This window comes from Olea europaea, unplaced genomic scaffold (assembly GCF_002742605.1).
Source record: "Olea europaea var. sylvestris unplaced genomic scaffold, O_europaea_v1 scaffold1016, whole genome shotgun sequence".
NCBI lineage: Eukaryota > Viridiplantae > Streptophyta > Magnoliopsida > Lamiales > Oleaceae > Olea > Olea europaea.
The window spans coordinates 157,923-170,397 of NW_019227483.1; the positions used below are offsets into that span (position 1 = coordinate 157,923).

At 40.2% G+C, this 12,475-nt stretch overlaps 1 protein-coding gene across 1 annotated transcript; it reads left to right on the top strand.

Annotated features, from left to right (window-relative positions):
- Positions 1-5,208: 5,208 nt before the first annotated feature.
- On the top strand, positions 5,209-6,486 carry LOC111372594. The gene is made up of 4 exons (XM_022994964.1): positions 5,209-5,582; positions 5,692-5,784; positions 5,826-6,171; positions 6,265-6,486. Exons 1-4 carry the CDS (start codon positions 5,209-5,211, stop codon positions 6,484-6,486), a joined length of 1,035 nt encoding a protein of 344 aa, XP_022850732.1.
- The last annotated feature ends 5,989 nt before the right edge of the window (positions 6,487-12,475 follow it).

The following is a 12,475-nucleotide window of genomic DNA, read 5'->3' on the forward strand; positions in this document are numbered from 1 at the left end:
CGCGATAAGCAACATTCCCATACCAAGAGGATTGAGAGGCAGGTGAGATTTCGTCTACGTAATAACTCAGAGTCCGAAGAATTGAAATGATGACTTTGATGGTGGAAGAAAACATGGCAGCGTTCTAAAAGCTTACGAGATTTGATAGACTCGAAGAGTGAAACAATAAAACCAAGAAAATTGTGAAAAACGGGAGAAGATTGAACCCTACAATTTCGTCTTGGGAGTGGATTATCTTCGACGGGGTAGTGGGGTGGGATGGGGAAATGGGGTCCACTTTTTGGGGTTGCAGGACCAGAGTACAAATGATTGCCTCTTTGTGTTTGTTGGTGGGTTTGGGAGGTTGACAACGGGGAATTGGATGGAGACGTAAGGGGTGGCGGATATGTTCAGTGGAGGGGGGAAACAAGTGGATCCACCACAGTTGGCATAGGTTGTGGATGGTTGAGGGAGTTTTGATGGCTCTTTTTGGTGGTGGTGGTCACGTGCCATTATTATTATTATTATTATTATTATTATTATTATTATTATTATTATTATTATTATTATTATTATTTTAAGTGTAAATATATTTGTGATTGGTTTGTAATTTTTCGAAATTTTGGGGTTATAGTTACAATTAATTCTTTACCCTTTCTTTTCTTTTTTGTTTTATTTGAATAGGGAGTAAAATCATATTTTTATTGCACAAATAATCCTTCCATTCATTTTCTGTCAATTTCTCCGTTAGTAAACCCAAAAAAGTCAATTTGACCATTGTAGTGGTAAAAACTAATTTATTGGTCCAAGTGGCCCAAACATATAACAGGGTCCACATACGATTCAACCGCGCCATCTTCGGCCCAACTCATTATAACAATCGACCCAAATACACAATCCATGACCTACATGTCAATTCAAAATCTCCAATAATCTATCTTCTAGATAGATCACGTTACGATCTATCCAGATCTAGTGAGAGTTATCTACAAACGGATCTGATATCTCAACTGAACAGATAGGATTAGATTTGGCTTCAACCAAACATGAAATCTCGGAGAATCCCCGCCAATCCCTCCTAGACGGTTATCTCACTCTTATAAATTCAGCAGTCGGTTAAGCATTCAGGTATCAGAATCTACTAGACTCTAATTGATTTCTTCTTTCTTCCATCTAGCATTTATCAAACTTTCTACAAGATTTACTGACTTGACCATTGGAGGGTCTTCGGTTGACACCACACTGATGTCCTTTTAAGATCTTTTTATGGTCATTTTCCTTTGTTTTATTTTTCTTAAGTTCCACAGGATTGCTGGTGGCCTACTTGATCTGATTTCTTAGTTGTAGAACCTACCGTCTACAATTTGGCGCCCACCATGGGGCCCTAGCAATCATTCTTACAAATGAAACTCTCATCATTACTATTTGACAATCATCCTTACCATGTCAGAAACTTTTGAAACCCATCGTACAGACGGCTTCACTGATCATACATCGGAAGAATTAGCTCGTCAGGAAGTAGAACGAATGATTCGTTAAGAGGTGGAAGCAACAATACAACAAGGAAGCGGCTCAGGTCATGCTACTGCTCTACCTACCACTCCAACATTAGCTTGTCCTATCCATCCAACAACCATCCAGTCGATCCATCCGATCCAGTCAGTAGTTGTACAGCAGAGTACTGTCCGTCCTGCCTCTACACACCCTCAACCTACCACTCCGTTTGGTGAAGTCACTGCACATCTAGCCCAAATCATCGAGTTGACAAAATAGAATTCACAAAAGCTCGAAAGGCTAGAGCGAAAAATGCTGCCATCCGTGTGGAGAATCGAGACCTTTAAGAAAGAGTGAAATCCTTGGTATCCGATTCAACATTGCCATAACCATCACAGTCGATTCCTTCACTTGACCAAATTGGACTTAGGACCAATAGTTTGAATGTCGAATTTGCCGCATCGCTTAACGGAGGATCCAAAGACACGCAACCACAGCCTAATAATGGACAGGACCCAGAATTCGTACGAAAATTAGCAGTGATCAAAGCCATGGTTCAACGTATCCTAAGGATGCCAGTGCCTATCAAGGAAAGTGCAGCCAATCTTTGTCGATGAAATTGCACTAGTGGAAATGCCCAAAAAATTTAGCTTTCCTACTATGAAGTTATACAATGGGACGATCAATCCAGACGATCATATAGCTTAATATAGACAGAGAATGTTTACCGTCGCTATACCAACAGACCTTCGAGAAGCTTGAATGTGTAAAGGGTTCGACTCTAGTCTAGTGGGGCCGGCCTTATAGTGGTATACCAATCTTCCAAATAATTCTATATCATCATTCGCCCAACTAACTAATACTTTTGTTGAACAGTTTGCAAGTAGTAGAAAACTAGAGAAGTGATCCGATGACCTCTATCATATAGTGCAGAGAGAATGAGTTACTGCGAGAATTTGTCGGGCGATTCAATCGGGAGAAAGTTTCCATCCCTAGCTGCAACCAACAAACTGCCATTTTTGCTTTTCGAAAGGGGCTCCTCCCAGACACTGATTTGTATGAGAAACTTACCGAATACCCATACAGCACAATGGAGGATGTCTTGGCCAAAGATTGGGCGTAGATTAAATGGGAAGAGGATGATGCTAATTTTAATTTCACCGAATATCAACTCCATGGAATTGCCCAAACTAATTGAACGACCTTCTGCAAAAACGAAGATTGGGGTCCTCGAATACAACCTCTCTATCAGGCCAACAGAACTAATTGTAGTATTGAAGGGAATGGGCAGCAAGGTAAATTGGCCCGGAAAGATGAGAAGCTCTAGTGACCAGCGAGGTAAAAGTAAATGGTGTGAGTTTCACGCCGACCATGGCCACCACACAGATGATTGTATTGCTTTGAGGTTTGAAGTAGCTGAACTATTGAAGTAGGGACGTCTTACGGACCTTCTAACCAATAAAGGAAAGGAGAACGTCGCCAAACGATGACAACAACAGCATGGTACGCAAAGCTCCGAACCAGTGACCGCAGCATCACAAGATTGAACCATTAACTTCATCATCAACGGATCAGAAGTTAGTGGGATAACAAAGGTGGCGGCATGAAATTGCGCATGTTAAGCAACTCACCTCTATCAAAATCTAAGCCAAATAAGCCAGTCAGGCACACCGCAGATCATTAGCTTTACGATATTTGAGTCTACGCAGCTACTCAATCCACAGCATGATGCTTTGGTCTTATCTTTGAACATTGCCAATTGCTTAGTCAAGGGTATTTTGATAGACAACGACAGCAGTGCAAATATACTTTTCCTGGAGATCGTTAAGGCTTTGGGAATTCCAAAAGAAAATATTACACGTCGGACGACAGTGCTAATTGGTTTCAGTGGTGAATAAAAGAATACTCTATGCGAGATTGTTTTGTTTGTTTATGCAGAAAGAGTTAACCTTTACACACAAGTCCTCATAATGGATAGTCCTTCAGCATATAATTTAACATATAATGTTATCTTGGGAAGGCCCTAGATCCATCAAATGAAGGTCATACCGTCAACGTTTCATTAGGTACTTCGTTTTTCGAACAAATGGAGAATAAGAGAAATTCTTGGCGACCAAAGGGATTCCAAGGAATGCTACCAAAATTCACTTCGCTCTGACCAATCTTCTTTATAGCAATCCCAGCCAACCATCCCAGACTAACCAGATGTGGAAGAACTAGACGAAGTAAAGATCCACCCTGACTTCCCAGATCACAAAACTCAAGTCAGAGCATGGTTAAAACCAGAGCTCAGGCAGCGCCTTATCAAGTTCCTCATGGAACACCATGACTATTTCTCTTGGTCCCATACTGACATGACCGGTGTTGACCCGGAGGTAATAACGTACAAATTGAATGTTGATCCCCATTACATTCCGATCAAACAGAAGCGAAGAAGATTTGCGCCCGAACGAAACTGCATCATTAATGAAGAGGTTCAAAAAATTTTGGAAGCAGGTTCCCTACTAGAAGTCAACTACCCAGACTGGTTGGCTAATGTCATTGTGGTGAAAAAGAAGAACGATAAGTGGAGAGTTTGCATCGATTTCACAAACCTAAACAAGGCATGTCCAAAGGATAGCTTTCCTTTCCACATATAGACATGATGGTCAATTCGACAGCTGAATATGAGCTTCAAAGCTTTATGGATGTTTTCTGCGGGTACAACCAGATATTGACGCACCCAGTTGACCAAGAGAAAACTACTTTCGTGATAGAGTGAGGAACGTTCTGTTACAAGGTTATGCCATTCGGACTCAAAAATGCGGGAGCAACCTATCAATGATTAATAAATCGTATGTTCGCTGAGCAACTCGAAAAATCCATGGAAATCTACATTGATGATATGTTGGTGAAGTCTTTAATTGCAGAGCAACACATAGACCTTCCCAAGCAATCTTTCGAGGTTCTAAAGAAGTACAACATGAAGCTTAATCCATCTAAGTCTTCATTCGGAGTATCCTCTGGCAAGTTTCTAGGTTACTTAGTAACCCAACGGGGAATCAAAGCAAATTCAGATCAAATCCAATCAATCATTAACATTCCATCTCCAACTTGTATCAAGAAAATTCAAAGGCTTACTGGAAGGCTTGCAGCTCTTAACAGGTTCATCTCCCAATCTTCAGAGAAATGTCAAAAGCTCTATAATATATTAAGGAAAAATAAAACTTTCGAATGGACCCCGACATGTGAAGAAGCGCTTCAGCAACTCAAACAATATTTGACATCACCATCACTCCTATCGAAATCGAAAGACGGAGAACAACTATACATGTACTTGGCAGTTTTGGAGATGGCGGTCAGCTAGTCTTGGTTCGCGAAAAAGATGGAAAGCAACTTCCAATTTATTATGTTAGCAAGGCATTACTGGATATAGAAACCCGCTATAGCCAACTAGAAAGATTAGCCTAGTCACTTGTTAGTGCAGCTCGAAAGCTAAGACCGTACTTCCAGAGTCATTCGGTAGTAGTCATCACATCGTTTTCACTAAAACAAATACTCCATAAACCTGAGTTGTCCGGACGACTAACAAAATGGGTCGCTGAATTAAATGAAAATGATATTTCCTTTGTGTTTCACACTGCCATCAAATCTCAGGTACTTACAGACTTCATCGCTGATTTTGCACCTAACTCATAGGTTTTGGCCCAAAGAGAAATTCTCTGCTTGATGGATGGATCGACAATAGGCACATAGATGCTCCAGGTAGATGAATCGAGCAACATCAATGGTGCAGGACTTGGCATTGTCTTAATATCACCGGAAGGAGATCAAATAGAGCAGGCAGTTAGGTGTGAATTCAAGGTAACCAACAACGAGGCAGAGTACGAAGCACTCATTGTTGAGCTGGTCTTAGCAAAAGAGATCAGAATCACCCGAATACATGTCTACAATGATTCTCAGCTTATTGTAAACCAAATACAGGGCACTTTTCTTGCCAAAGACACAAAGATGACGTCCTACCTAGAGTTGGCCAAGTGGCTCTGCAAAGATTTTGATGAGTTCCATATCACTCAAGTCCCACAAACTGAAAACATCCAGCCTCAGAGCAACTACGAATACGAAGCAAAGTAAGGTAATCCCGGTAGTTTACTTGCAATGGCTAGCAGTTCGAAAATCTAACGAGAACAATAGTATTCATTCATTCGAGGATCAATCCTGGATGACAACAATCATCAGGTACCTCCAAAATGACGAGTTGCCACCAGACAAGAATGAAGCTCGACGAACTAAGGCTAAGGCTACAAGATTTTGCATTATAGACGGTAAGCTGTATAGGAGATCATTCTCTGGACCTATATTCGATGCATTAGCAACGAAGAGGTCGAATATGTCTTGGCTGAACTTCACGAAGGGGAGTGTGGTAATCACTCGGGAGCCCGGAGCCTAGTGCATCGTGCGCTTACCGCTGGGTACTATTGGCTAACAATGTGGACGGACTCTGTTAATCACGTCAAAAAATATAACAGATGTCAACGATTTGCCAATGTCTCCCACCTTCCACCAGAATGGCTCAACCCCATTCATTCAACTTGGCCGTTCATGAAATGGGGGATGGATATTATTGGAAAACTTCCTGCTGCTCCAGGACAGCGAGTTTTCATGCCGGTAGTCACGGACTATTTCACGAAATGGATTGAAGTTGAGGCACTCTCAAAGGTACGTGATCGTGAAGTTATCCAATTTATCTAAAAAAATATGATATGCAGGTTTGGAGTCCCCAAGGAAATAGTCATGGACAATGGGACACAGTTCATAAGCACTGGGTTTCAAAATTTCTGTAAAGAGTGGAACATTAAGCTAAACTTCTCCACTCCACGATATCCCCAAGCCAACAGTCAGGTCAAATCTTCTAATAAGACTGTCATGAAGACAATAAAGAAAAGACTATCTGAGGCTAAAGGAAAATGGGAAGACGAGTTTTCTGGTGTCCTTTGGTCCTATCGCACCATCGTTCGAACGCCTACTGGTTAAAAGCCCTTCTCGTTGGCTTATGGCATGGAAGCGATCATACCAGTAAAAATAGGCACTCCAACATTTCGATATGAATGGACAACTAATGAGCAGAATCAAGTTGAATTGTACCATGAGTTAGATTTGGTAGATGAACGAAGAGAAAGAGCTTTGATTCCTACGGTTGCATATCAAAGAAAAATCGTCCAACATTTCAACAGACAGGTGAGAACTAGAACCTTCAAAGAAGGCGAGTGGGTGCTGCGAAGAGTATTTCAAAACACCAAGGAAGCTGGTGCTGGAAAGCTTGCGGCAAATTGGGAAGGACCGTACCTGATCACTAAGGTCGTCAGGCAAGGAGCCTATAAGCTACGCACCTAAGATGGTAGAAATATCACCAACAGCTGGAAAACCATCCACCTTTGTAAATATTATTTTTAAGTCTTCTAAACTCTTTATTTTTATTAGGTATTTTTATTTTCATTTGAAATTTGCACTAACTTAAGCATCAGAGAGTCGATGGCAGAAATGTCATCGGCGATCCTAATCTTCTCTGCTTTCAGGAGAATCGATGAGAAAGTGTCAAGCTGGAGCACCATCCACCCCCACAAATTATTCCTAAGTCTTTTAAACTCTTCTTTTTTATTTAGTATTTTTATCTTCATTCAAAATTCGTACTGACTTAAGCATCGGATACCCTTTTTCCTCTTAGGAGATTCACAAAAGGGAGAAATGTATCGAATGTCAGACTTTTCCCATCACCAATGATTTGGGAATCCTTGAATTCGGGGAAGAAAATCCCATGAAGGTATCAAAAGCTATTTTGGAGTCAAGAGAAATAAGCATATAAATTTCATCAAGTCATTTGGATGAAAAAGACCACGCGGTTGCCTTCAAGCCATTCGAACGAAGAAGAACATACGATTGTTGGACAAGGGTAACATTACCCTAACCATGAGGCTGATCCAAACGAAGACTCAACTGTCTCTAGAGCAGCTAATAAAATTACCTACTAAATCAGATGGACTGGTCTAATCAAGTCCTTTTTAAAAGTACTTTGATGAGTCTGCTTTATCTTTTATGATGAGAAAGCAAGTCCAATTTCTGTTCCAATATTATGGTCACGCTTCTATTACAAATAGAATTCTACGTTCGATACTTCACGAGTTTTTAGCAGTTAGGCGCATAACTCCAATAAGTCTACAAAGTATATAGGTTGGAAAGACATGAGTTCAAACACGACTCATACAAATACTGATACATAAGCTTGAAAGAAAATAATGGCCGAAAAGCACACATGGAAAATGTGCCTCCAAAGGCACTTAGCCTGTCCATCATCAGTATTCCCGATTCCATCGCCGGATGAAGCCCCAACTTTGGGTTGTTCCTCTAATGTATTCGACATACCAAGCAACTGGCACAATTCCGCATAATTGGCAATAGCTTTATCTATGTCCCAGCTAACGTTCCTACCTTTCTTGTAATCATTCATAAGAAAGGTCTGAGTGGCTATCTTTACTTCCAATTGGCAGTTCTCCATACGGTCTCCCAGAGAAGTGATCTGATCCCCTGGAGATTTCTTTGAGTTTGCAAGTTCCTCCTCCAATGCAAGCTTCTCGCGAACCACCTCGGCTAGCTCATCCAGCGCCTTCCTAGTAGCCGAATCAGCATCTTACTTCCCTGTCCTCAAACTTTCATTTTCCCCACACAATGAAGTATTCGCATCTTGCAATGAGCGCACCTTCCTCACCAGCCTAACGACTTCGTTCTTTTGAAAAATAGCCCCTTGTAGTACCTGGAATCAATGGAATAAGTTTGTGTCAACCAATTGGGTTATCCATAAAAAAGTATATAAAAATACTATACCTGAAATGCCTGAGCCATCGTGTTTTCGGCTGCCTTAATTGGACTAAGTTGTTCATAGCGTACTCGATCTTCAGGGAATAAAAGTCCCTTGCTAAGTGCTGCCATCCTAGGGTTAGAAAATGCGGAGGAGTCTAATGGGAATGTAAGCAGGATCGAGTTGTCGTCTGTCGACAATAGCCCCAGTCGATCGCATTTTCGGATCGACAGAAAAGGAGCGTCAGACAGCTCCATCTGGCTGGAAAGACCATGGGACGGAATTGGGGTGTCAGCTAGTACCGTATGATGAGAAACCTTTTTGGACTTCTCATTCGCCTTTTTCCTTTCCAAAGCATCGAGCGAAGATTCTATCACTCTTGACATAATTTGATCTGCAATCTCACGATCGGTTGAGTTAAATGGGCCAGTCATAGGAAGGTTACTCTCAAGAATTTCCATACCTCTCTTTGCCATTACAATAGGGATCTTATATCTTGAAAAATGGGAAGGAATACCTCTTGGTTCAGTCGAAATGTGCTATCACAAGCTGCTTGAAGAAAGGACTTTTGGAGACAAAAAGAATTGGCAATCCCTCTAATCCTTAAGTATCGCTAAGATCTTGGAAATGCGCTCCTTTACGAACAATCCTTTGATTCGCTGCGTGTTGATAAGAAGACGTACAAGAAAATAAAATAAGAACCTCAAATCAATAAAATGTATTGAAAGTAAACTTACCATGGGACCATGCCGAAGGGAAATGGTAACTCTCCGACCAAACCAAGTCACCTGATGCGAGAAAATAAGACCCTTTCTAACCCTTATCCCCAGAAGAAAGGCCAACTATCGATCAACATTTTTCCTTACATTTAAGGAAAAAAGGCCATTCTCATCGTCGTGCTCCCTGATAAAGTAGCCATGAAGTAGCTCTGGCATGCCAAATGAGATATCATGTCGCTCGGTTAAGACCTGAAGTGCTAAAAGCAATCTCCAAGAGTTAGGCATAAGTTGACTGGGTGCAATCTCGAAATACTCTAATACCATCGTAACCGAGTGGGAAATCGAAAATCGAAAGCCATCTTTAATGGCAACTTATAGAAAAAACCTAACCTAGGACATTCCACGAAACCCTTGCGTGCGGTCATGGTAGACGAAGTTTAACTGATGCAGGAATATCATAGGCATCTCGGATTCTTACCAAGTCATTGTCCTTCAGCTTGCTCGGTATGTTCTTATTAAACATGATATCACTACCATTTGTATAGCTCTACCTGTACGAATCATATCTAGGCTGGTCATCGTCACGACTTGGATCGAACAGACCACCACTGGTACCAACGCTCTCTAGATCAATCTCATGAGAGGAATGAATCTCCGGATCGCCTACAAACCCCGTGAATGTTGGCCCGGTTGGACAATCCGAACCCACATAATCGTCTAGCCACGAGTTTTCATCCGCATCACCAGTCGGCCATGCTTCGACCGAAATTCCATACGGAGTGTCAGAAAAATCACTGAAATCTATTGTTCATAAAAAACAACTATTCACTAGCAACTTCACTTTGCAACGGATCAAACTCCAGAAACACTAAATCAAAAAAATACTCAACCGCCAAAGAACTTGGAAAAATGATTGAAGATCACTCAATGAACATTCAAAAACAAAACAAGAACTTGAAGAATAGAAAAGAAAAACTCACCAAAATCTCAAAAGCTTCTTGAAGAGAACTCAAGTCACTTGAAAAATGAGGACATGAGGTCTTAAATTATAGAAATTGACACTCTAAAGGAGATGAGTAAACGAGTTCATAAATGCAATCAAAACCATCGACAGAATACATTCGTTGAACCTTGCAAATGAACATGAAGCCTTCCGACTAATTTGCCGTGTAGAATGCATCGTACTATCTAGCCAGATAAATATATTTTCTTATGGGCTAGTAAACCAATCCACAAATATGGCATGGTCTAGATAGATCGAATACCTTTTCCTTTCATGTGGATATATTCATCACTTGGAATGGCAAAACAAGTCATGCGTATGACATGATCCAGACGAATCAACGATCTTCTTTTTGGAACAGATGCATCAATCAATCTAACTAGAAAATCAAAGGATGCGTACCGCACGACCTAGACAGACTGAAAAAACAGAGAAAAATTTAATTATTGCTACAAAACCACTCGGCAAAATGCCGAGTGGTGGGAACAAGTTCTTGCATGCATGCCACTAAATTGATCTTACCACACGATTTTCGAGTCGTGCAGACATTGTAATATTTCATTTTATATATATAATATTATTATATAATGAATAAAAATTATTGATATTCATCACATGGGCTATGCAATAAATTTTCAAAAAGATTTATCGCTTGGCCTCTAAGCCATATGAGAGCTATTAAGTCGTGCCGAAGAAGACAAATATCTGACTTGCAAGCTAAAAATCGCACGATTGGACAACTGATAGAAATCTCCATGATATTTTTAATGACCGAACGATTCTTATACACCACCATGTAATCAAATGATCAGCCCTATGATTCGAATTCGCTCTCAACCAAGGATTCGATCATCCCTGAAGCCGAATTACTCTTTCATTCGAGTAGAACTCGTATAAAAGAGTGGAGGACAAATTGTAGTGGTAGAATTTAATTTATTGGTCCAAGTGGCCCAAACCATACAATAGGGTCCACATACGATTCAACCATGCCATCTTCGACCCAACTTATTATAACAATCGACCAAATACACATTCCATGACCTACATGTCAATTGGAAATCTCCAATAATCTATCTTTCAAATAGATCACGTTATGATCTATCCAGATCTGGTGAGAGTTATCTACAAACGGATCTGATATCTCAACTGAATAGATCAAATTAGATTTGGCTCCAACCAACCACGAAATCTCGGAGAATCCCCGCCAATCCCTCCTAGATGGTTATCCCACTCCTATAAATTCAGCAGTCGGTCAAACATTTAGGTATTAGGATCTACTAGACTCTAATTCATTTCTTCTTTCTTCCATCTGGCATTTATCAAATTTTCTACAAGATTTACTGACTTGACCGTCGGAAGTTTTTTGACCGACATCACACCGATGTCCTTTTAAGATCTTTTTACAGGCATTTTCCTTTATTCTATTTTTCTTGAGTTCCACAGGATTGCTGGTGGTCTATCTGATCCGATTTCTTGGTTATAGAACCTATCGTCTACAACCACATTTTTAAAGGGCGGAATGGCAACTTACTATTTATCACATTAAACTATTAAAATAATTAAAATATAAAGATTTTCCTATCACTCTTAGCCAAAAATCAACCCAAACCAAAATTTTTCTACTCTTCTCTCACCATCGGTGCCAAAGCAAATTGTTGACGGTTGTCAATGCCAATACCCACATACACACCATAGCAATATTCGCTGCCGCCACCACCACCCATATTTATTTTTCCAATAAATAAAAAATAAAAATCGGTTAAAAATTGAAAGTAAATTACCAACACCCATATTTATTGTCCTATTTCTAAATGCTACAGGTTAGTCATTCCATTATCGCCTTTGTTGCAATTCTCAATTCCTTTCATTTGCAGATGCAAAAACAGGTGTCAAATACATCCGTCGAGGCCATGGAATCCAGTGCTTAGTGGTCAAATGCAAAAATAGGGTTAAACGTGTGAAAACTAATTTTCAAATGGCAATTGTTTGTGGGTTTACTTAATTTGAAAGAAATGACTTCTTCATTATTCAGTTGAGCTGAAAATATAAGTTCATTGGGATTTTTTCGAAAATTTCGTGATATACACAAGTTAGGAAAAATGTGGGCAAAGGATTTTGAAATTGTGGATAATGGATAGTTGATGATTTGAGGTGGTGGCGATTGCAATGCGTTTGTGAATGTTAACACCGATGACCATCTGTTAGTCTCGTTAGCGTCGATGGTGAGAGATGGGTGGAATGATTTTGGTTTGGGTTGGTTTGCGGGTGGATGGAGGTGATAATGAAGAAAATCATTTATTTATTTTTTGAGTTTTTTGTTTTCAAATTTAATTATTTTGATCGTCTAGTGCAATAAATATAAAGTTCCCATTCTGCCCTTAAAAATGTGATCAAATTGATTTTTTTGGGTTGACTAATGGAGATATTGATAGAAAATAGACGCAAGGA